The following is a 25,453-nucleotide window of genomic DNA, read 5'->3' on the forward strand; positions in this document are numbered from 1 at the left end:
GTATCTTTGAGGCCTGGTTTGGTGTCGGGTCTGTTTTCCCTCAGGTAGCTCACTCACAATCATAAGGTGCCTCATTTCTTTTCAGAAAAGAAACCTGTAGACCCTTGGAGTTTTTTAGTTTAAGACCTTGGAGTTTTTTAGTTTAAGACCAACACAGAAACTTCAAGCATGTTTGAGAGCAAAGGACTGAAAGAGCGAGAGGAAATAAAGTTACATAAGAAAAACAAGAAAAACATTTGTTTGTATTTACACACTGACAATTATGTTTGTATGCTTTTCTTAAACCCAAGGGCAAAGGATACCCCAGAAAGCCCACTGGGTGAGAAGATGGGCATGCTGAAGGCCTTGGCACTTTATAATGAGAGATATGAAATGCAACATGATATCCTTGGAGAAAAAAAGTCAACACTTACCTTCCCTTGTTCCCTTCAACACCCGCAGAAACATATTGACCAGTGGCTTTTACTCAACCAGGAAAAAATGCTCTAAGTAAAAAATATGAAGAGGGTAGAGAACAGCCTTAAACTAAGAAGAGTTACAGATTATACTGGCTCTAAATCATTTGGACTTAAAAACATTGATTATGAAGGAGTTAGAGCAGTTTGGTACATGAAGCTTGATTTTAAAAAGCAAGATGCACTAGACAGCATGAGAGCCTCAAGATCCCCACCAAAGTGACAATACAGAGAGAGGATTCCAAAGGCTTAGCTTGTCAAGGAATCTCTCTTCTCAAACCACGTTTAAAAGCACACATGAAAGTGCTGGAAGAGAGAATTCTAGATGTGGCAGACAATCAGAGATCCCACTAGGTTTGAGACATCTGGCATCAGTTGAAATCCATCACATTTCATTTGGGGATCAAAGCCTGCTGTTAAGTCTATCACAGGTTGAAATAGTAGATCCTGAACAGCCTTTTCATCCCAATGCAAATTAACCCTTTTTCCTTGACCAGAGAAACAGCTCCTTTTCATTACTGACTCCAATCATATGTGCTTGTCAAGCTATGCCCTCTAGTACTAAGTTTCAGCTGAAATTTCAGTAGCATTATGAACTTTTTATTATAAATCAAAAGTGCTCCCTCCCAGTCACCAAGCCCTGTGCTCTGGCACGTGCTGCAGTGAGCTCCAAAGCCACTCTGGGACAGAGTTCGTGGCACCATCTGTAACCCAGATAAATTCCTGAAGGGAAGAAAAATGTTGCATATAGGTAGCGCCTTATAAAATAAGGGCCTTGTTACCCTTCTAAAACCATGGCTCAGGCCACTTCAGCTAGGTAGAAGAGGACTATAGAAAAGTGACTCAGCTGAATTAGAGGCAGAAAAACAAGTTCTATAACCATTATGTGTTCATATAGTGGTGTATGGTGGTTTGTTATGATTTAAAGCTATGCAATTCATAAAGGCTTAACTGCTTAAAAAGGCCTGGGTTTTGCACCTAACTGGGGACTCTGCATCACTTTGCCTCATACAGAAAAATTTCACACACCTCTGTGTTCAAGAGCCCCACTGCACAGCAGCCAGCTGTGCTCAGCTGCTAAAGGGATTTGCCACATATTGAAAGTCAAAGCTGAGCATCAGGCGTGTACTCGTGATACCTGTGTGTGAGTTCTGAGATTAGCTACAGAGGACATTGGGGTAGGGAATGAGGGCATTTCAGTAACTGAGGAGAAATCAATTACATGTACCTCTCTTCTGCATTCCCCAAACCACTTGTGTTCCCCTACTGGCAAGCAACAAAGTTAAGTGAAGCAAGAGGTTTTTCAGTTCCCTTCACAAGGAGGGAGCTTCATCATAGGGAAGAAACATTCACATGCTCAAAGGGAGTACACTCAGCTCCTAATAATAAGCAAAGTTGGTAGGAAGTCATAAAAGTTAAACCACAAGCAGAGCTGAAAGAGCAAAGTGAAAAATTCATGATTATGTCAGAGCTGTGGTACTTGCAACTGATAATTTGAGAATGCAAGGAACTGGGCTAGACATGTAAAAATCACCTTACTTACAGCAAACACGCACTTGCAGAGCAAGATGTCAATAGGAAGGCTACAAAGTTCAAGTCAGAGTCTGATATTTGAGTGCAGATTGCTTATGACCACCCTGTATGGTGGTTTAGATTCAAAGCAAACATTCAGATCCAAAAATAAGCACATAAAATGATAATACTTGATCTTCACCTGCAAAAATACCACTGATGTACCTATCCACAAAATTCCTGAAAATGTATGACACATTAATTAACAGAAAACTCTTTCTGGCCTGTTTCCTGGCCAGCAAGCCCAATTTTTATTTATGAGACTTCTAATCTAACCATCAGCTTACGCAAATGATTAAACCAGGAAACTGCCCACAATAATTTTATTCTCTGAATATTCAAACACTAATAAATTCTAAAACACACTGAGGACCGTTAGTGCAGGTAATGCTCAGTGTGGAGGAAGGTCTGTCCCTTATCAAGCATGTTCATAAACAGCCAGGGTTACAAATGAGGGGTTTTTTTTGGGCTCCCTGCACAGCCCAGGGAACTCTGCCTCTAGGAAGCCACACAAAGCCTCTCTCCCATGATTGCAGTGCCTGGATCAGGGCTCCTACTGGAACAACATGCACAAGTTACTCAAGCAGCTTTTCTGGCAGTTCCACCTCTTGATCAGCCCCAGCGTCTCCAATTACCTCTGCATAACCCGAGGACTCTGCCACAGCTCCAGTTTTGAAGGAGGAAGTTGCCATGTAATCTCTTTGGGAATGTTGTACACATCTGTCAGCAGGGACAGGATGCTCTCGCTCCTGACAGATGCATTTGTAAGCCTTCAGATAGCAACCCAAAAGTGATCCATTTGTGGAAGAGAGGCTCTATCCATCTTGTACTTTAACTGCTTCCTCCCTGCCTTTTTGATACCAGGGAGGGGGTTTTCCCCAAGGTGATGCACTAATTCAGTTTGTATTAGCTCTAAGATGAAGTTTCCAAGCCAGTCAGCCAGGGCCAAAGGTAATAAAAAGTGACATGATTTAATTACTTCTGTTACAGTTGTTCAGCAACGAAAGAAGGCGTGACATGAAGGCCTAATTAATGACATAAAATTGGTTTCTGGTCAGAAGGCAAGACCAGTGAAGTAGCTGAACTGAATGCAGTACTATCAGCTTTATCCAATTCCACCACTAGTGATGCATTACTAACACTTGGCATTTTTGTTGTGATCTTTCTCACTGATATTTTATAAAAGTGTTTTGACTTGCAGTCAAGATTAAAGCTTCAGTAAAATCTGCAAAAAACTTTCTATGACAGCTTCACCATCCTTCACATTTACTGAAAGTCAGTTAAGTTAGTATTCCCTGGATTGGCAATGTAGAGGGAAGAGGAGAAGCTTGCAGGACTGCTGGAATGTGTGGAACTGCGTAAGTAAGTTCACAGATCTTCAAGGATACAGACTTTAAAGACACAGCAGACTAGAAGTGCTCACGATCACTGTAACAGAAGCAATAATTCTGCTTGTCCAGAACTGGGAGAGCTGACAAACAGCCCAGCTCTGGAAGCAGCTCCCTCTGGAAAGCATGGCTGCAGGTGAGAGCTCAGAACATCCCTGACAGTGCAAGGCCCCAAACCTGTTGCTTCATGTCCTGGAGCGTTTGCATGCTCATGTTCTTGCCCTGCTTCAGGGTCCCTCTCTCCTGCTGGCTCAAGGCCCCACAGCAGGGTTTGGCCCTGGCAGTGTGTGCAGGGGAGCGTGAGGAAGCTGAGGCTGTGGGAGCTGAACCACCGGCTCAGGACCAACAGACAGCAAGGAAAAGCAAGAATGGAGCACACTCCCAGTTTATCTGATTGCACATTTCTCTGGGACAGAGCTGGAACTCCAGATCTCCAAGGCTTCTCCTCTGCACCAGTCTTGTGGAACGAGCCCCTGTGGCCACGCGGCGGCGGCGCCCATCGGTGCAGGTTCTAGAGTGAGATTTGGAAGCGCTTGCACAATTACGCTGCTCATAATTCAAACTCTGTTTTGTGTCTGTCGTTATAGGTCATTGTTGGCCAGATGGAAAATATTAAGGAAAAAGCATTGCAACTAAATCAATGGGCTGTAGAGTGCTGCCAAAAGGCCCCAGGCTAACTACAAGCAGATTTGCAGGCAGGCTCTGCTCTGGCACAAGGCGGGATCTGGCACATCCTCTGCCCTGCCTAACAGCAGGAGGGCACGGGGCCAGCTGAGAGCAGCTACTGTGCCAAACAGACTGTGCAGGCCTTGCTGCTTGAATGCTTCCACAGAAAGGCAGAATCCATGGGCTCCCTGTAAACAACTCCCTGTACTTCTGGCTGCTACTAACTCACAAGTGGGATAACTTCATCCCACTACAACATCAATGCAGCTCAGCCTCGGTACCAGAATCAACATGGAAATAAATATGCACCAGTGTTAAAGGACAACACTTCAATTTTCAACTAAGAATAATGATGTGTATATGCACATACATAATGAAACACAAAATCAGCATCTTTAGTCCAATGACAAGCACTGTATGGGCTTTCTTTGCAACCCATGATTTACAAGCAGGGAGCGACTAAAGTTTGACTATTGAAAATTTGACTTTTAATATATATTTCCAATATCAGTACTTGCCAGGACATACCATTTTTTTGTACATCTCATGGCTGCACTTACCAATGAGCAGTCTTGTTTATCTAGATGTTCGGCAGGAAAAAAATCTTCCTAATATCACCCAAATAACCTCTTACAAACTCAGCATCTGAGTGCAGCCAGCCATGCCTTCAGATAAAATTGCAAAACTAGATGGACATAAATAATTTCTGTTTCTAGTGGACAGTAAGAGAAAAAAATTATAGAAACAGAGGGGAGCTTCTGGTTCAAACTTCATCACCAATTGATCACACAGAGCAAAGCTTCTGCAGCAAAGACTACAAATCCCCTACTCCAGCTATAAGGTGTTATTAGCTTATTTAAATTACCATGATCTTATTTAAAGGTACCTAAGCAAGAGAAGATACTAGGCCTTACAGGCTTTCTGGAAGAAGTTTCTAGCATCTACAAAATGGTTAATGGCAGAGATGAAAATGGAGGACAACAAATGAGTAGATGTAATACAAAATTCTATTATTCTTTTCCTGGAACATTAGTTTCAAACAGCTCATCTCTATCTTGTAAAACTTGTAAGGACAATAATGGAAAAACCACAGGAAGTTTGGAAAAGCTATACTGAAGACAGCACGTATCAGGAAGAAGAAACACAAAGCAGATAGCTAAATTTAATTGATGTCAAGCTCCCTCTTCACTAGGTTCATCACTTTTCCATATATATTCTGACAAGCAACTGAAAATAAGAGCCAGTGTCTATTTAAGCAAATCAACAGGGGTAAAACCCCTAAACTTTTGAGATGTAAACTGTTTTATAAACATGTCAAGTTAAGGCAGAATGCCTGCAGCACCCGGAGCCCCTCCGGCCCTGCACACGCCCTCGGGGCGTTCGCACATTTTCTGAGCCACTTCAGCTCAATTTCCTGTCACCCAGCACACAAAGTTGCCCCGGTTTGCTACGGTTACAGCTTGTAAGAAACTCCAGTTTCTGAGACAGAAGGTCAGGCCGCAGCTCCGATTCCTGCCTGCCCTCTTCCCTTCTCTCTGTAAGGCCCATGCAAAGGAACTGAGGAATCTCTGCTCTCCAGCTCTCACTGACAGTCAGTGCAAGCGCTGAAGCCGCTGATAAAAAATAATAATGAAAAAAAATCTATGAAGGCATCAGAGGCTCAACGGCAATGTTTTCATTAGGTACAATTCTGTTGCAGTTTTGAATCAGAGATCCAACTGCCCATGATTTATACATGTATTTTGTGGCCTTTGCCATGTCTAACAGAAGCAGTTTGCTATTTGCTTTCATCTCCCAAGCATTTTAAGTAGAACAGGGATTCCAGGGTCGATACACCTCAAGGACCAAACAGACTGTCCAAAAAGTGTTCCAAGCATTTCCAGCCATTACCAAACATCTTCTGCAGGGCTTCAAAGAATCATATAGATATGGAAGCAACACATTGATTTTGGCCAAATCAATGAAAAGGGAAAATTCTAGAACACAACAGGACAATTACTACAAAACAAGCTCACCACAAACACTCGAATCTCCTCCCCCAGAGTAGCAGGGCTGTGGGGCTGGGTTTTTTCCCTCCCCAGCAGGGCTGTGGGCTGAGCACTCTACCCCAGCAGGGCTGTGGGGCTGCACTGTCCCAGCAGGGCTGTGGGGCTGCACTGTCCCAGCAGGGCTGTGGGGCTGCACTGTCCCAGCAGGGCTGTGGGGCTGCACTGTCCCAGCAGGGCTGTGGGGCTGCACTGTCCCAGCAGGGCTGTGGGGCTGCACTGTCCCAGCAGGGCCAGGGGCTGCACTGTCCCAGCAGGGCTGTGGGGCTGCACTGTCCCAGCAGGGCCCAGGGGCTGCACTGTCCCAGCGGGGCTGTGGGGCTGCACTGTCCCAGCAGGGCTGTGGGGCTGCACTGTCCCAGCGGGGCTGTGGGGCTGCACTGTCCCAGCAGGGCTGTGGGGCTGCACTGTCCCAGCAGGGCCCAGGGGCTGCACTGTCCCAGCGGGGCTGTGGGGCTGCACTGTCCCAGCGGGGCTGTGGGGCTGCACTGTCCCAGCAGGGCTGTGGGGCTGCACTGTCCCAGCGGGGCTGTGGGGCTGCACTGTCCCAGCAGGGCTGTGGGGCTGCACTGTCCCAGCAGGGCCCAGGGGCTGCACTGTCCCAGCGGGGCTGTGGGGCTGCACTGTCCCAGCAGGGCTGTGGGGCTGCACTGTCCCAGCAGGGCTGTGGGGCTGCACTGTCCCAGCAGGTCCAGGGGCTGCACTGTCCCAGCGGGGCTGTGGGGCTGCACTGTCCCAGCAGGGCCCAGGGGCTGCACTGTCCCAGCAGGGCTGTGGGGCTGCACTGTCCCAGCAGGGCTGTGGGGCTGCACTGTCCCAGCAGGGCTGTGGGGCTGCACTGTCCCAGCAGGGCTGTGGGCTGAGCACTCTACCCCAGCAGGGCTGTGGGGCTGCACTGTCCCAGCAGGTCCAGGGTCTGCACTGTCCCAGCAGGGCTGTGGGGCTGCACTGTCCCAGCAGGGCTGTGGGGCTGCACTGTCCCAGCAGGGCTGTGGGGCTGCACTGTCCCAGCAGGGCTGTGGGGCTGTGGGGCTGCACTGTCCCAGCAGGGCTGTGGGGCTGCACTGTCCCAGCAGGGCTGTGGGGCTGCACTGTCCCAGCAGGTCCAGGGGCTGTGGGGCTGCACTGTCCCAGCAGGGCTGTGGGGCTGTGGGCACTGCCCGGGACTCTGGGCAGGGCAGGGCAGCCCCCGGCGCTGTCTGTCCGTCCGTCTGTCTGTCTGTCCCATGGCTCAGGGCCCTGCCAGTTGGCACACCCGGGCCAGGAAGCTGTCAGTTCCAATCAGGGCCCGGCCCTGCAGCCCTATTAAAGAAGTCTTGCTGGTTAAGGGGCGGCCACTGTTTCCAAAGCATGGGAAGAAAAAAAAAAAAAAAAAAAAGAAAGAAAGAAAGAGAGAAAGAAAGAAAGAAAGAAAAAAAAAAGGGAAAAAAAAGGCTCTGCTTTCCTTAGATTTGAGCTGGCAACTTTCACTGACTGGAGTTTTCAAGGAGCTATGAATGAGCCTAACAAAGGAGTTCTGTGGCCAGTTTCTGGCTGAAATCCATGTCAACAGTTTTTAAGGTCACAGGTCACACTAACTAACATTTATTCCCAGCAGACCTCGCTCTAAACACAAGCTGTAAGTAGTACAAATTTGGAATTTTTCTGTAATCCCTTGAGATATTCCTGATCCTTCCACATGTTTCTGCTCAATTAAAAACAATTCTCACTTTGCACCACAAGAGAGGCCCCTGCTCAGAAATCTTATTCTGTCCTAAGAATAAATGGACAAAGACTGCAATCAAAGGGAAGGAAAGGGGGGAGGAGAGGAACTCACAACAAATCACACCAAAAACCTCAAATAACTCCATACAGAATCACATTCAGTTAGTTACATTTTCTGCCATCTGTCACAAACTATTATGGATTCATTTCTTTTTATCTTAGAAAAAGAGTGGTGCAGAGCTCAGCTATTTTGGCCGAGAGGGATTTCCACACAAATGTTTCTGCATTTCACTTCAAAAGAATGATTTCAGTTTGCGTACAAAACCTGAATAACCCAACAAAAACTTCAAATTCAGTAAAACTGAAATCACAGTTAGCGTAGGACCTTTGCAAACCAGTAACTTTGCCCAGAAAGTTTGTGAACCAAAGCAAAATTAGACAAACTTGGATTTGCTTTTGTTTTCTTTTTGAATAAAAGACCAGATCTCTTCACTAAATCCAGATATATACTGTTCTCCCTCAAAAGCCCATGTGAAATCTGATGCGAAATTAGAGTGAAACAATAAAAATTCAGCCTCTTAGTGTATAGCTATTAGGACTTATCCTATTGCAGATGAAATACTTAAATCCTTAAATAAAGTCTTAAAAAGAAAAGATATTCTGGTGTGAAATTCCCAAATTAGAACACAGAATTTGATGACTGGATATCAGCTTTTACTCTACTGTATAGAACATAATTCAAAAGCACATGTTTTATTGAAAAAGGTAGTCGGAATTCCAATTTCCCTGGGATATGTGGGTTTGTACCACAACAACTCACCTGGGCTCAGACCCCAAACCCTCCGGGACAGGGTCTGTCCCTCACCTGGGTCACCCCAACCCCGGCGGGGTCTGTCCCTCACCTGGGTCACCCCAAACCCTCCGGGACAGGGTCTGTGCCTCACCTGGGTCACCCCAACCCCGGCGGGGTCTGTCCCTCACCCCAAACCCTCCGGGACAGGGTCTGTCCCTCACCTGGGTCACCCCAAACCCTCCGGGACAGGGTCTGTCCCTCACCTGGGTCACCCCAAGCCCGGCGGGTCTGTGCCTCACCTGGGTCACCCCAAACCCTCCGGGACAGGGTCTGTGCCTCACCTGGGTCACCCCAAGCCCGGCGGGTCTGTGCCTCACCCCAAACCCTCTGGGACAGGGTCTGTGCCTCACCTGGGTCACCCCAAACCCTCCGGGACAGGGTCTGTGCCTCACCTGGGTCACCCCAAGCCCGGCGGGGTCTGTCCCTCACCCCAAACCCTCCGGGACAGGGTCTGTCCCTCACCTGGGTCACCCCAAGCCCGGCGGGTCTGTGCCTCACCTGGGCCGTACCTGCGCCCCCGCGCGCCCTCTGCTGGCGCCGCCCCGCAGCGCAGCCGCCCGGGTCACCCGCCGGGCCCCGCGGCTTCCCCTGAGCGACAAAGCCGGGGCAGGGAAGAGGAACCGAAGAGAGGCAGGCTCGGCACTGAACCGAGTGGCTGCACACTGGAAACACCAAAGAACACCCGGAAAAGCAGCTTTCACAGTTATCAGAGAGTTCATCGATCTGTGGGAGCTACTACACTAGGAAAAACGCTGTGGTAACTACCTCAAAAGCAGGTTTCTAAGCAGTATTGGTTAAAACAGTCAAAGCAGTTCCCTGCCAGATGGAATTGCCTCTCTGCTGGCCACAGGATAACCCCACTGCTACTGAACTCCAAGAGGCGCCTCGCTGTGCTCTGCATCCACAGGGAAAAGCCTCTGGGTCACTTCAAAGCTCAAGTCCAGACCCTGACTTCTGGCCCTGGAGTACTTTGCTTCCAGAACATTGCAGAAATTTTTTCAAGCACTCTCTGAGTGAAAAGAAATCCTATTTCTGCTGTTTCTCTTTAATCTAAACATATGATGATTTTCCACCTCCAAACCATTTTACCACAGCCAGACCCATAAAATCCCTGCTAAGCCTGTGAATATCATCTTTAGTAATAAACACCATCACTTAGTTCTTACACTGTTGCTGAACATAGCAAGGAATACTTGAAGCTTGCTGCCATCCAATCTGTAATTTAAAAACATTTAAACAAACATTCTTTTCATCCCCATTTGCTTTTACTTATTGTTCTCACATTTTTCAGCATGTTTTCCCCCACCCATTTACCATGCACCATCCTTTAGTACATAAAGGACACTGAGAAGATTCACAACAATAATGGAAGCTGCAGTCCTGGGAAGAGAGGAAGTGATTTCATGTATTGTTGTTTTACACTCTTTATTATCCTCTAAAACTTGCATGAACTTGTATTAATAATGAACTTTCTTTTTCTCATCAGTGCACAGAAGAAGCAACAGGAAGGAAGTGAAGAGTCCCAGTTCATCCATTGTGGTTGTTTGTTGGTTTTTTGGTTTTTTTTTGTTTGTTTGTTTTTTTTGGTTATGAGTTGAAGCAAAAGGCATTTAACTACAACAGAACTCCTCCATTTCTTCTTGGCATTCACTCAACATAAGGGGGCTGACAGCAAAGAACTGTTATCCAGGAGGGATCAAGAAGGGACCCAGACTATTCCTCATTCAGATTTTCTTTTCAGAACTGTGTTTCTCCTTTAATTTGACACTGATCAGGCAAAGTTACCCTCTGTAAGCAGGCACTGCCCACATGAGACTGAGGAAATCAGCACCCAGCTGCACAGGGGAGCAGCACTGGGGGGAGCTGGGAAACACCTTCCTGCCTGCAGGATACAGTCCCTGCTGCTGGACTGCCAGAGCTAATAATAGCTGAAGTGTCTGCTACAGCACAGACAGAATGGAAAAAGATACTGAGCAAACACCTGTCACTCTGCCTCCCACTCAATTAATTAGGAATTTGGGTGGATTTCACAATTTCTCTGAATATTAAGCTCCCATTAAGCATTGCTGTGTGCAGCCCCCTGCAAGGAGAGATGACCTTGTATTTTCAATGTCCCCCCAGAATGCTTCAGAGGGGCACATGCAGACACACCCAGGGTCCCACTCAGGTGCCCCACATGAGACAAAGAGAAGTTCCTCTGTCCACACCCTGGTTGTGTCCTGTGCAAAGCCAGCCAGGGATGGCCCTGACAGATGTGTCCAGCTGCTCACAGAGTAGTGTCCTCATTTGGGAGGCTTCAGCCCCAGCTGTGCTGTCACCTCCCTGGCTGTCCTCAGTCACCTCTGTGCTGGCTTTACCTGGGCTACTGTTCCTGAACTTCCAATTCCTCATAGACACACAAAAAGCAGAAAGTAGAAGACAGGCAATTCTTAAATGTGTTTAAACAAGACAGACCATTTACCATACGAAAATCTTCAATTCATGGAAGTTCTTAATGGAACTAAAACATTTGAACACATCAAAATTTATTTTACTGGCACCATTTCCTGCAGCAAATATAAATAAAAATTCTGAACTGTATTCCAACATGGGTGTGGAGGTTATCAAAAACTACTCTGATAGAGCCTCTCGGCCCATTTTCTGTGAAATGCATAGTTCCAGCTTCCACTGACAGTCTTTATTATGCCAAACTTCACAAAATTCTCAACAGGACAGAGGAAAGCTCACACATATAAACTTTGGGGCTGTGGAGAGCATCAGTGACATCCTCTCAGTTACCAACAGATGTTTTGTTAATAAAACTTGCATGTACAAACGTCCACAAAATGTCTTAACAAGATCAGTTGTGACAGCTAAAGATAACAGCTGCCATCATGCTATGTCATATCAAATTACTGCAAAGAGACTTTTTTTCCATGTTGTTAACTCCAGAACGTTGACTACAAACAAATACAGTTATCTACAGAGGAACTCCAAGTGCAGGGGATTTTGCACCACTTGTGCAGAAGAACAGTGACTTTGAGGACCAGATAGGGAAATCATCCTGACCAGCTGGAAATGGTAACTGCAGTGTAGCTGCGAAGTCAAACACTGCCAAACCACAGACCTACCTTAAGATGCAGAAGCAGCTCTTGGCCCCCGAAGATAAGCGGCAGAAGCCAAACCTCTGCTTGCTGTCAATGTCTGTGAGCACAAATGTGAAGTTCTGCCCAACTTGGTTAATGGCATGGCTGGAAACAGAGAGCAAGAGAGAAAAATTACTGCTGAGCTAACTCTGTGTCAAGTATCACATCCAAGTCATTGAACCTATAACATTTCCTCTTTCAGCAGAGTTTTTTTGAGAAATTAACTAAAAAGTATGCACCCTCCAGAACCATAAATACGCTTGATGAGGGAGGAGTGGGGGGTTCGTGGTTTATTTTTCTCATTTTTTTAAGTGTGGGAGGATATTAATAATGAGTTTATCTCTAAAAGAAAATGGTTCTGATTATCAACCAGCAACCAACCCCATGTTCTCTCATATAACCCAAATATTTCTAATTATAGGAAATTAAGACTTATTTCAGGTCACGTTCAAGGGTTTTTTTAGGTTTTCTGAAAACTGAGAAATCTGACTTGCACTGACATGTAGCTTTACAAATCACTCCTACCTATTGCAACAAATACCCTGGTAAATTCAAAGCCATTTAACTAACGGTCACAGGCTTTAAAATATTCTCTTCTATGATGCCACATGCAAAAAAGAAATTTTTGTGGGACAGTACACACTTAGTGCCTAGAGGAAACAAAGGAAAAACAGACTTGCAGAAGTAAAAGCTGAATCCAAATGGGGAAGATGGCACTGTCCAGCTTAGAAAGAAGAATCCTTCAGTGGATTCTAAACAGGGAAGGGAAAACATGCTGCGATGAAGATGAACAAAAAGACAGATATTTAAAGCATTCCAATAGTCTGAGAATTAGCCAGTGTGAGTACTATCATCCTCCTGAAATCTAAATGTCAGCAGAGCAACTACTTCCACAAACCACACTGAGCTGCTGGGGATACCCAAAAGTCCCTCACTGGTGGTGTGTTTTATCTGTAAAGCTTGGATGTAATGTTACTATGGTGATTTTAGTATGGTGTTTTAAAAGGGGATTATATGCTTAATTTTAACAAGGTTGAGAGCAGAGCGTGTGTGAGAAATAGCATTAGAACTGACAATTAAAATTATGGAACAGGGGGAAAAAACACGTTTCATGAGCAGCAGGGAGAAGCTTGTTTATTAAACAACTCAGACAAGCTGGTGAGTTCCTCCAGAGGAAACCTAGAGGGTCTTGTGACCTAGAGAAACCAAACCTTGCTGACAGGTCCTGCTCAAGTTCAGTGCCAATTTTTCACAAGGAAGGATAAACTTCCTCACATAAAAAGTGTTCTTCCTAAAATTTTAGTATTAACCCTTCAGATTCACTGCTCTGCTTTCAAATGGGTAGAAGGTCTATTTAGAGGCTCACAGGATGGAAGCAGCATAAACCTCATCTCTAACGGGGCAGACAGAAGTTATGGCTGGAGGAAGGGGAGAGAAGAGGAATGACTTCCATAAAATCCCCCCCAGCACCTACACCTGCCTAGCAGAGTCCTGGCAGGGAGCAGGACCAAGGAGCAGCTCTGCACCCCTGCAGCTGGAGAAGAGCCTCTGCCTCATTCCACCCCCACTACAGCAGCCAACTCCTGGGCCACTGCCTGAAGGAATGGCCAACCATCCCTGGGGTTCTGACCAGGGCCACAGCACATCAGGAGAATCAGTGTAAAAGGAATGGAGTGCCTGTGCCACTGAGAGCCAGGACCTTCAGAGCCACCACTGCCTCTTTTTACACCCAGAAGAGAAGGAGCACAAGCATCTCCTTCAGCTGCCACAGAGCCTGGGCTGTGCTCTGCCTCCTGCAGTGTGGGAAGTCCACTCTCCATCTGAACTATTAGGTGTGTTCTGGGTGACAATGTCTCCTTTTCACTCAAACTGGCTGGCTTGCAGTCTTTCAGTGACAGTCTGTGATAGTCAGACAAACAAGTGGATCCAGAAATGGGAATCACTTTTCATTATGTTCTCATTTGCACCCCATATGGGTTTTCAGTGTTCTAGCTTTCAAAATGTTATATTGCTGAGGAAAACCAAAAACAACAAAACAAACAAAACTCCTAGGTACAATAAATCCACACACAGAAAGCATAACTATTTCTAGTAGAAACAAATACATGAAAAAAATGTATGACTATTTCCCTGCTTCCACCCCTTAGCAAATGAAAAGGATGAGCAGTAAAACAGGGATTCCAAATTCTAAAATGAGAAAAAGACTTGCAGCAGTTAAATCACAGTAAAGGTCAATTCCCTCAACCCAAACCATTCTGTGTCTCAGCTGATGAAGACAAGTCATTCTGATCAGTTAAGTGATGCTCAGAGATGAGATGAGCACTGGTGCAGCCTTTCAAAATTTCAATGGTTGTTCTTTTCACAAAACCATAAAGAACAACTCACAGTAAATGCAAAACTAAAGAAGTTCTACAGCTTCCTAAATTACAGGAAGTATATGTTCTCACATCTTCTCACATTCACTTCACAATTTCTCCCCCAAAATCAGATGTAAACCTTAAGTAGCTGTCAAGTAAAGCAGCAGCATTCCAGCAACATCAAGAGGCCTTCAAATGGAGAGCATTTCATTAATTGTTCCACCCAAATTTTGGCACTTAAGAAATAAAATGCACAAGCAGACAAAGCTTTGATATTAATATGCATATTTGACAATTCCTACCCAAGCATTTTCCATCCAAGCATTGTGCAGAAGTAAAACAAAACACCCTCAGAGTACTCCCACCGAACAACTCCAAATTTTAAAACTTCTTTTTGTTTCATGGTGCCTGTAAAAACCCCAGGAAAAAGTGATTCTGAGACTATAATTTGCACTCAGGTGCTGTAAGTCCCAGTCACACAGACAGAACACTATGAATGGTATGGCTTTTATTTTCTACAGGGGTTTTATTGACAAGCTTATTTTCTTGTAAAGTTTGAAAAGCTAACAATACCTGTCCACATAGAAGGGGAAACAAAACTTGGTCAGAGTCTGTAGAACTTCCTGTAGAGAGAGAGAGAGAAAAAAAAGATAATTTATACATCTATGGGGACCAATAAATCTAATATTAACCACATCACACAATTTCACAAGTTTGCCCTGAAGAAATAAAAGACAGATGAAGAAATATGGGTTTTATCAATTACATGGAAGTAGTACCAGGCAGTCAATCATGTGAAATAATAAACATGATCAAACTTCATTAAAAATGAAAAATTAATCAAGATTCACACATGGGCAGGCAGCAGGAGCCATCCAGCAATTCTCCAAAGAGGAGGAGGAGGTTGGGTTGTTGAGTGTTAACACCTCTCTGGGGACAGTCCCTTCCCTGACCATATGGATCGGAGTGAATAACACCAAACCACATGGGCCTGGCCTGGCAGGACCATTCTGCTGGCACAGCTTTTGACTGTTACCTAGGAACAGAGGTCTGGGGGATTAGAGAATACTTCCTAACATCAGCAAGATAAACAACAAAAGATGAAGCCAATAGGTCTCATAGCAGGAATGTTTAATGTTGCCTACTGCTATGAGAAAGGAAATCTCAGAGTTAAAAGACTGATTAAAATAATGTGTATTAAAACTGATATGGATTGTTTAACCTACCAACCATTTTCTAGAAGTTGCAAAACAGCACCACAAACACAAAAGCGTTTAAGCATGGGAGCAAAGAAAAGGATGAATATGAAAAGTGAAAACATGATCAGCAGATAAATTAATAATTTTCAACATTAAACAAGTACAGTCACTAAAGAGGCAAAACCAGAAACATGTTAGTCCCAAAACAGTTGTGTTCACAGACAAAAGCAAACCATTAGACCTTCAAAATTTGAATTCTGTAACCCACAAGACACCAGAAAGTTCTCTCAGTTTACAGATCTTTCCTACAGCCAATTCATTGCTCATTCTCCTTCACACTTCAATATTTCAGGTCCTGAAGTGCAAATTCTATTTCTGTTTTCAGAACCCTGAACAAACAACAAACCCTCTGATAAAATCAACACTTTTCTGACCAATAGCAATAAATTATCATCAGTAACTAAAGAGATGCTTCTTGCTTCATTTATTTCTAAGCCAAATGCCATCATTCCCAAATAAACTCCATCAATCTAATAACCTCTCCAGTGAAGCACAAAACATATTGACTCCCTTGCAGGAACATGCTCCTCCTGCATAATTCAAACAAGCACAGCCCATCCTGAGCCGTGGTTTCAGGCTCAACTGCTCACACTCTTCTTTGGAGGTTTCTTGACAACTAAAATGTGGCAAGTTCTGAGGATTTCAGGCAAAAACAGATATGGAAACTTTGACTTCTTGACAGTTTACTGATAGATTATTTAACATCCTCCTGTTTTTAGAGAACAAGAAAGGATCTACTGAAGAATGCCATGTAGAGCAAAGACGTCTCCTCCTTTGAATTGCAGCAGGAAACTTGGAAAGGAGCTATGTAGATTGCAGAGTAAACTCTGCAGAAATCTCTATCTTGATACAAAATAATGCCTTGATAGTAAAGGTCTCATTAATATGATCGGGTTGCCCCTGAGCAAAATCTCACTGACTTTCACAAGCTGAACAACTCCAATTGCTCAGGCACACAAACTGCATCTGGACAAATTTTAACTACTACACAGTGGTCCTTTGCCACAACTGAAATCTTACAGTGCAAAATGTCAGCAAACAAACAAACAAACAAAACCCACAAAAGAATTCTAAAACTGTGAAATTATTATATCAGCAAAACAAAGTGCCTGTATCTTTATTTGCTTTATCAATACACACTGTCCTCAAAACAGTGACTTTAGCTATTTTTTCAGAAACAAAATCATATTAGAAGACAAAGCCATCAGTCTCTTCAAAATGGCAGAATATATTCTCTCCATTATTTTGATGACTTGAATAATTCCTGTAACTGCAAGTAAAACCATTCCCATAATAAAACATTCAGCATCTCATCAGCTTTGTGTCACTTGAGAAGTGCATTACTAAGAACTTAGTCTGCACTTGTTCCTTGATATTTACAGCTTCCTAAACACAGCAAAGGAAATGTTCATGTAAACAGGGCATACATTGGTACTGTACTGCTCTAAACTGCCTTCTCTTTTAAAGAAGGATTTTACAGTGATATTTTGCAGTGTCATTGCACATAATTTGCCATTCATTATGCACCAATTCTTATCTGCCTCAATTCACAACCAAAAAAGCTGAGACTAGCACAGGTTAACTGCAGACTTATTTTTCAATGGTAACTAATAAAATAATATAAATACCATATGTAGAATTAGTTTTTAATTAGGAAAACTGCTGATCCTTTGCATGTAAGAAAAACAGTTGCTGGAGAGCTATCCCATTTTTTGCTCAAGTTGCAAGCTCATTACTCTAAATATAATGCTGCTTTTTTTAAAAGTCTTTAAATACTCTTCAGTTTGAAAGATAAGCAATACCTACATCATTCATATGCAACATTCTATCCAACCTCTATAGGTTATTGCTTATGACCTAGAAAATTCTTCATTTTTTTATGATTTCAAACAAAACAAAACCTACAATTGTTCCATGTCAATATCTTATAAGCTTTTTATTTTTTAAACCCAACATGAAGCACAGAGGAAGTTTCAATAGTCTGTTTTCTTGTTTTATTCCCTTACGGCTATTTTCCTAAAGAAAAACCTGCATAAACGCCTGTAAAGCAAAAGCCCCTAAAAAGAGGAGCAGAACCCCCCAGCAATCCAGGACAGGCAGCTGATCAACGGAAATTACCCAGGAGCTGCCGCCGGGGTCTCCAGGGGACCACACGCCAGTTTTCTGGATCAATCCCCAAGTTTATATTTTCACAAATCTTTTTACATGCAGTTTGATTTTTAACATTTTAATGAGCAAAAAGTGCATCCCCAGCAGCCAGGCAGCAGAGCTGAAGTGCAGGGCATGAACCGTGTCCCGGGGGATGCGGCGCAGCCGCGGCACCGGGGGCTGCGGCACAGGCACCACCTGGCTCCCCGTCCCAAGGTTCCAACTCTTTTCATAATCAAAACACTGCTGACATTATAAACCCCACATGGGTTTTCTAAAATCCTTCCCAATCAATAAAGCCAGTACATAACTTATCGGAGACAACACAGAGCTCATTGATTAAGTTTGGTTTCAGTAGCAAAGTTTTCAAAATAAATGAGGCAGGAACACCGCGCTCGGCCCTTTTGTGTCACAGCCACTCTGAAGGTGAGGCAGGCTCTGCAAGGCTTTCCTACACAGGCAGGACAGACTCGGAAAGCAGGCTGGGAAATGCACACAATACACACCGGGCTCGTGTCCCAAACCATCTCTCTATTGCAACCAAACAGTAAAGAAAGCTCAACAATGCTGAAAAAATGTGCACATTCACTTGTGAATTTAATATGCAAGCTGTAGCTGAAGTCTTTTTTATTTTTAAACCCTTCACCGTATGCTCCCACTTCCAAATCAACAGAACAACTTCACATTCTCTTAAATACAGTGGGTTGCTTCACTTCTGCTCAAATGAACATCACTAACAAATATCCCACGTGCGGCTGCAATTAAATAAAACTGCACTGATAAATGATGTGCAAATGGCTGGGCTAGAGAAGGGTCTGCTGCAAAGTAGCTGCTCCTAGAAAGATGCACGAGACACCAGAGATGCAAAGGGGAACAAGAAATGTAGGGAGAAGTGGGACAGAAAAGAAATTAAAATACCAGGAGATCTGTGGAAAATGCTGAATGGTTAAGGTATGATACTCAGATAGGAAAGGGAGTCGGAGCAGGGTAACAACACACCACACAAACCAACAGGCTGGGAACCTGTAATGGATAAACTGAGGAAAATCTAGATGAAATTGGAAGGACCACCCAGAGTAGAGACTGGACCTTCAGCTGAGGATCCTGGAGGGGAGGTGGAAAGGAGGGAACCCAAAACCCCACAAGTACATGTTACAAGAGAACAGAGCATGGCCAGTGAGAGGAGTTTTCCATGGAGAAGAGATGATGAAAAAGGTGGATTGCTGTTTCATTTCCTTGCCCTTACACCTGAGGCAAAGTACAGCTGAGGCTGCTGCAAATGAAACTCCACACAGAGAGGGTGGAAACCCTTTTCACCTTACCCAGCCTGAAAGGCCACCTGAACCCAGCAAAGCAGCATGAAATGCTCCCTCTGCCATGGAGGGCCACCAAGAGACTTCCAAGAACAACAGACTGAGGAAGGATGGAGGAGGAACTGGAGAACAGGGAGGGCCCAGAAGAGAAATGCATCCAGCCTGATGGGCTCAGGGTGTGTGAGCACAGGGAACAGCATCTCCATAGGCCAGTGGGCAACTACTGGTGACTTTATTACTCCTCAGAAGTAATAGGCATCGAATTTAAACATTACAGAAATGTTAACTTAGCATTAAAAAGTGCTAAGAGCTTAACTGAAGCAAAATATTATCCAATTAAACTTGGGTTGTCCGTTAATCTCTCCTATACCCACAGAATTGTAAACTGCTCTTATATTTAATTCATCTATTTGGATAATTTTAAGCTAACGATTAATTAAATGATCCACTGCAAGGGAGTAACAGGTTTAAGAATTCAAAAAAGCAAACAATTACCTTAAACCCAAAATTTCTCTAAGTTCTAAAGGTTTTTCTAGTTTTGAGAAAACTGGTACAACACAGATTCTTTTTGAAAAATCATTGCTTGTTTAAAATATTTATGTCAATTTCATATTGCATTGATTTTGCAATAAAATCTTTTTATGCCTTATATCCTTACTGAACATTACTGAATTTTGTAAAGTACTAAATGTTTTATGCAATTATTTTCATCAGTTCTTTTAAAGACTGTTCTACACCCAAAAAATCTGGACATAATGTGCTTAATAAAATTACTTTAAATTGCCTGAATTTAGTTTTATGCCTACTTTTCTAATTCTACTGGTATTCCAACACCAGTATAGCATGAGATTATCCATTTGTTCTATGTTCCAGAAACCCACCAGCTCTTTCTGAGCAATTCTAAAGCTTGAATTAGGTGAGGGTTTTTCTCCCAAAGCCGCCCATCCCTATCTGAGAGACAGCAGGGGAACAGGGCCATACAAAATAACAGCATTTCATTGAAGGGCCATACAAAATAACAGCATTTCATTGAAGGTAACTGATTGCTCTCAGGAAAACACTGTTTTAAACAAACAAACAAACAAAAAAACCCAGCATGCATATCCACAATCCTGGAAATAGGAAGAGCAGGAGATAAATAACATTTCCTAAGCATATTGAGGCCTGCTAGCATTTAAATATTTTAAACGTACAAAATATGTGCACAGATGGGCAACTTTTCTCCTTGCATTACTAAAAACATATTTCAAGATAAAGCTCAAAATCCCTGAATTTTTTAAACCTAATTGTGACTCTGTTTCTTAGAATTCACACCCCAAGGCCAAAGCTTTCCTGCCACCAGTCCTTCAAATCTGATTTGGACATTACACGGGAGGAGGCTCCAAGCCTCCCTGAGGTCTCACTCCTTTTACAACACACGCAAAACCAGCAGATAATGGGCCTATGCTGAATTCCGGGCTCTGCTCAGCTCCTCCTGGGACACAGGCCTAGCAGATGTGATAAAAACTGTGTCAGAGAAGTAGCTCTAGTTTTTGCCTTAATGACAACTTCAACCTCTCAACTCATGGAACAAAAGAACAGGAACGACTATTACTTTTCTCCAGTAGAAAAAAAATCTGAAAGTAAAACTGAGCTAAATATTTAAGCGGTTTTTCAAAGAGATCTCCTCAACAAATTTCTTTAAAACTCCTTCAGTAAAAGCAGAGATTTAGTTTCATTTTAAGAGAAATAGATTTTTAGCTACAAAAAAATCTACAGCTACTGTTGTACTGTTGAATAATTGTTCCAGCCTTAAATCAAAAATAACTGAAAAATTATACTAACAGGCATAAAAAAAATCAGGTCCAATTATGTGCATAAACAGTGATCAATTGGTAAAGGTAAGAAGTGCCAATAGCAGAGAGCTGGAACACTGAGTCAATTAAATGTATTTTAAACATTTAATTACTAAAACCGAGGAGTATTTTCACTTGCAGATTTAGCAGAAATGAGGTGAGAACTATTAGCTGTGAAAAGATAATCACATCCTGCTCAGCCCCCTAAGAAAGTTGCCCAGGTACACTGCACTGAAACCAAAGCTTTAAATCTATCCTTGGGTTAGCATTTGTTAAATATTATAATTCTGGCTTAAGATGAGTGGCCTTTTCAGCCGTGGTCTCCATTGGTCTATTCAGCTCCGAGCACATACCCACTTAATCAGCAATCATTGTTCTCTGAGGCAGGACTTTGTTGTCAAGACAAGCACTGAAACCTTTAAAATATTTCAGAACTGGCATAAGAAAAAAGTGATCTTTGTCAAACAAGGACAAATTTATGCAAATCTTTTATAAACATTCACAAACATTTATTTAGCTTTTGAAATGTTGGCCTCATTTGAGAGCATGAAAATGAGGGGGAAGTAGGAAGATGCAAAGGACAGCTTAGAGGCTGGCACACTACATAAATATTCAGAAGGAAGATTATAGGATTCATGTTAGGCTGTCTTAGGTTTCTCCAAAGTCCACATAGAATACCGAAGAACAAAACTAACGAGAAGTAGAGCAGATGTTAGACAATGCACCAGCCCTCTTTTCCACACTCACTTGGCTATACTTCGATGCTTTCATTTTTTCTTTCAATATGGTCAGGTCATTCAAGGATTCTCCTATAGACTCTGTATTGTGGCTACAGCGCTATAAGCTGGACCTCTGTCAGCTTTCCAAAAGTTCCTGATGAAAAGGCATTATGCAAATTGTACCTCTCTTACTCTCTTTTCAGGAAAAAAAGCCTCCAGTATGCAGTCATTGGAGTATTGGAAGTCCCAGCCTTCATTTCTGTATGGTTGTGTTTGCCTTAGGGCCATGCTGCTTGTTTTGACAGTGGATCCCCCCAGATAGTTGGGATTAGTCGAGCTTGTTTAGATAAACTTGAAATCAAGGCCTTCTCTAGGTAGACAGCTAGATGTAGCTACTGAGTTTCCAGCTGCCTTCTGCTTTCATCCCAAAACAACTGCAGATTCACAGCAGAGATCACAGCCACAGGCTATGTCACATACATAAGTACAAAATTAAAGGCTGCTAAAAGAAGCCTTTGTACGTCTTAGTGCTAAAATAAGGAATCTGTACTGCATAGTTTAAACAAATTATTGAAGAAGCACCAATAAAGGTCTGCAGCAGAGAGTTAACAAGATGTGTGTGAAAGAAATGCTCTGTTTACATAACTGGGCAGGATCAGGCTTTGCTAATCACCACTGCCCCATCCACTGTGCAGCCTCCCCAAAATACAAGGCAAGGAAATACTTGGAAGCACTGTCTGCTACAGCACCCGAAAAAGAGCTCTGTTTGTCAAATACAAACTTTATCATCACAGGAGACTACTGTGGCAGCACTGTTCCAATTAGATTTTCAGTCATATACACAACCAGATTTGGTCTTTGCTATACTCAGATAAAGCAAGCCACAGGAATTCATTCTCACAAATATAATATGTTAAAAGAGAAGAGCCAGAGCTCCAAACAGAAATTAAAACCTACAATCAAAACCCACCCATGTAACTATGTTACACCTTTAGAAATCTGCACTTAGTTCAGTCCCAACAGGAGATTCATTTTTCATAAGGTAGGAAAAAACCCACAGTTACGACTTTTTTAAAGATTATAATCTATTCTAGCTGGGTGCAAATTTTCATATACACTTCTGCCACATCCAGGCACAACATATGGTAAACTGAATTAAAGGAAAAATTAATCCCTAAGATGTTATCAACAAACAGCCAGATAGGAAAAAAAAGAGAGAAAAACGAGCAAACCATTTAGTTCAACAAATAGTAAATATCATTAAAAATCAACTCCCATCTCTTGCTCAAGAAAAAGGATGTGCAGAAATTTGCAATGTTCAAACACTTTAAAGCCAAGAGCAGAATTTTGTGTCTAAGAGGACAAGGTAAAGATTGGCCACCAACCTCTGCCTCTGTGCACAGGAGGTCTCTGAAATCACATTTCTGCCGTTTCCGTATTAGAGAAATTCTACCAACTCCCACTGCAAAACTTAGTAATTTCATTGAAAAGGTCTTATATGGAAACTCGAAGCATTAAAAACTGTGAGAGATGAACACTGGACTTCAATTTCTTCCTGCATGGTTACCAAAGGGAATCCTGAATCCCCTTTGTCATTTCATACCAAAAATCCCCATCAGTGACAGCCTCAGCAGAAATAAGCTACGGACTGGGAATCCAAACCAACAACCGAGCAAACAGCTAATTGCTGACGAGTACTGAGGAAACCTGTCCCATCAGTGCCGGTGGACTTAGAAGAAAACAGAGTAACACTTCAAAAGTTGTTACCTGAAAAGGAAATCTCACTGCTAAGGATGCAGCTGTCACAGCACTATCAAGTACCAGCAGCTGGTAGAGCCCCTGGATTTGCCTTCTCACAGGTGTCCAATAGCTGTGCCCAAGATGCTCCTCTCTGCTGAGGAACGTGTTGAAGTTGCCACTAACAAAGTTGTTTAACACCTCCCTCACCCAGGCAGTATCTGCCTGCTGCAGGGAGAAGTGTAACACAACTGAACAATCATCCCAAAGGGGGCAACAGCTGACCAACTTTGAAACTTCCCAAGGCCCTGTTTCTCAGGCTCGTGTTCCCGTCACACCGGTTTGAGAATTCCCTAAAGAACAAAGATTTAAATGGTGAGTATGATGAGGACACTCTTGCCCACAGGGCAAGAAGAACTTCTCCAACATACTTTGCAGAGATGAGAAGGAGTGAGTGATCACTTCAGAAAACTGAAGGTTGTAAGAGGATAAAGCTTTTTAAATAGATCAGCATTTCTACAACTTTCAGATTTTCAAATACGAGAATATGTTAGGGAGAATTGTGGTCAAAACCTGAGAGCTATAAAAACATTCATTAGTCCTGGAAAGCGGTTGTTGAAGAAAGGAGAGCTGATATGATCAAAGATGACCAAACTCAGAATCTGAAGTTTTCCAAGTGCAAAGCAAAGAACTTTGGACTTCCTTGGTTTAACAAAGGTCATGTCCAGCTTGTCCCTGTGACATGCCACCAGTTCCATGCTGCTGTCCAGACACACGTGAAGGACTGAGTGTGTGAATACCAACGAGTGTCATCCATCATCACCAAAAACTCTTCTTTGCAAGGGACAGCACTTCCCAGCTCCTGCCCATGCAAACACCACCACCAGAAGGAGAAAGGAAGAGCTTTACATGCAGGAAGATGAGCTGGCTGTACTTTAATATGCCCAAACCCCCACTGGCAGGACCTTGAATGTTATTTCATATTCTTCTTAAACAAAACAAAGATGTTTTCTACATGTCACAAGTCTCTAAACAATAATTTTGAAATAGTTTATGAATCAATCAATAGCACCAGTATAAAACTGAATGGTCCAGGAGTCTGGTACAAGACAACTTCCAAAAGCATCTCCCATTTTAAAGAAACCAAACTTTACCTGCAGTGAATATTTTATACCTTTATCAATAAATTTAAACAAAAGTGATAATGATTACTCACTCTAGGCTTGATCCCACAACCTCTACTCACACAAGCAGTCCCACAGGATTTTAATATCACCACCTCCTGTTTGCAGGACAGATTTTAAATTATTCATATATTCACAGATTTTTAAGACCAGAAGGGACCATTATGATCATCTAGTCTGACCTCTTGTATAACAAAGGCCATACGATTGTAGCCAGTAATGTTTGCACTCGCTGAATCGTCTGTAGTAAAATCAAATTGTGTTTAGCAAACTTCCAATATCTATTCAAATTTTTCATGAAAGAGAACTGAGATGGTTTAGAAAGTGGCTTGGACATACTTCCTCATAGTTGAACCCAACTATTCCTCTATTTCTATTTAAAATTCTTCTGACTTCTGGACACTGGCTTTTGGTGTGGTTTTCATAGACAGACTCCAGAGTCCAATACTACCTCAGGTACTCTCACGCCAAAATAAGTAACCTCCTGAGCTCCTTCAAAACATTAATTGCCAGTTAATTACTATTTGTTTTCTGCACTTTTACCACCCTGCCCTGCACCATGAGACACAGATATCGTACGTGAAAAGATAGTCAATTAATGCTATCAATGATGCACAAACAGGAAAACAAACATTTCCACCTCAGCTCTTTCCCAGATAGGATCATGTGCCGCAGCTACTTCAATCAGAAGCTCAAAGACAAAAAACATCAGAACCACTTTTCTACATTTTCTAAATTACTAACTCCTCAGCCTTCCCCACCCAACTTCATCTGCTCCCAAAAGGACAGCTCTTAATTTAAATTACTCTTAAGATAGGTTTTATCATAATGTGTACGCAACCTGTAAGGTAAAAAGTTTATCCTCAGATTATGTGCAATTCAGAAATATTTAACTGGATCATAATCATCCCAATCATCCCTGTTCAAGCAGCTCAGTCCCTTAGTGCACACAGACTTTCCAAGACAGGGAGTTTATGCTCCATTAGTGGCCAGCACTGTGTAACAACTCTCCAATCACACAACTCTCAATGACACAAAGAAAGTGCTTTTCATTTTTCCCTGTGTGCAATGTTTGCACAATGCTCACAGACTC

The 25,453-nt window shown here is 43.1% G+C and overlaps 1 protein-coding gene across 7 annotated transcripts in view; it reads right to left on the bottom strand.

Moving 5' to 3' along the window:
* DENND1A (DENN domain containing 1A) overlaps nt 1-25,453 on the bottom strand; it is a 152,947-nt gene that overhangs the window by 93,340 nt on the left and 34,154 nt on the right. For 6 of the 7 annotated variants that reach the window (XM_021543691.3, XM_021543690.3, XM_085556350.1 and 3 more), the window contains exons 4-5: nt 14,739-14,788; nt 11,794-11,913 (exon numbers count right to left, since the gene is read on the bottom strand). In XM_021543691.3, the coding sequence (XP_021399366.3) occupies nt 11,794-11,913; nt 14,739-14,788 (170 nt within the window). Of the gene's footprint in view, nt 1-11,793; nt 11,914-14,467; nt 14,574-14,738; nt 14,789-25,453 lie in introns of all 7 variants that reach the window. The other variant, XM_085556349.1, reaches the window with a different exon arrangement.

The sequence above is a fragment of the Lonchura striata genome, chromosome 17 (genome assembly GCF_050655825.1).
Source record: "Lonchura striata isolate lonStrDom1 chromosome 17, ASM5065582v1, whole genome shotgun sequence".
In the NCBI taxonomy this organism is placed as follows: domain Eukaryota; kingdom Metazoa; phylum Chordata; class Aves; order Passeriformes; family Estrildidae; genus Lonchura; species Lonchura striata.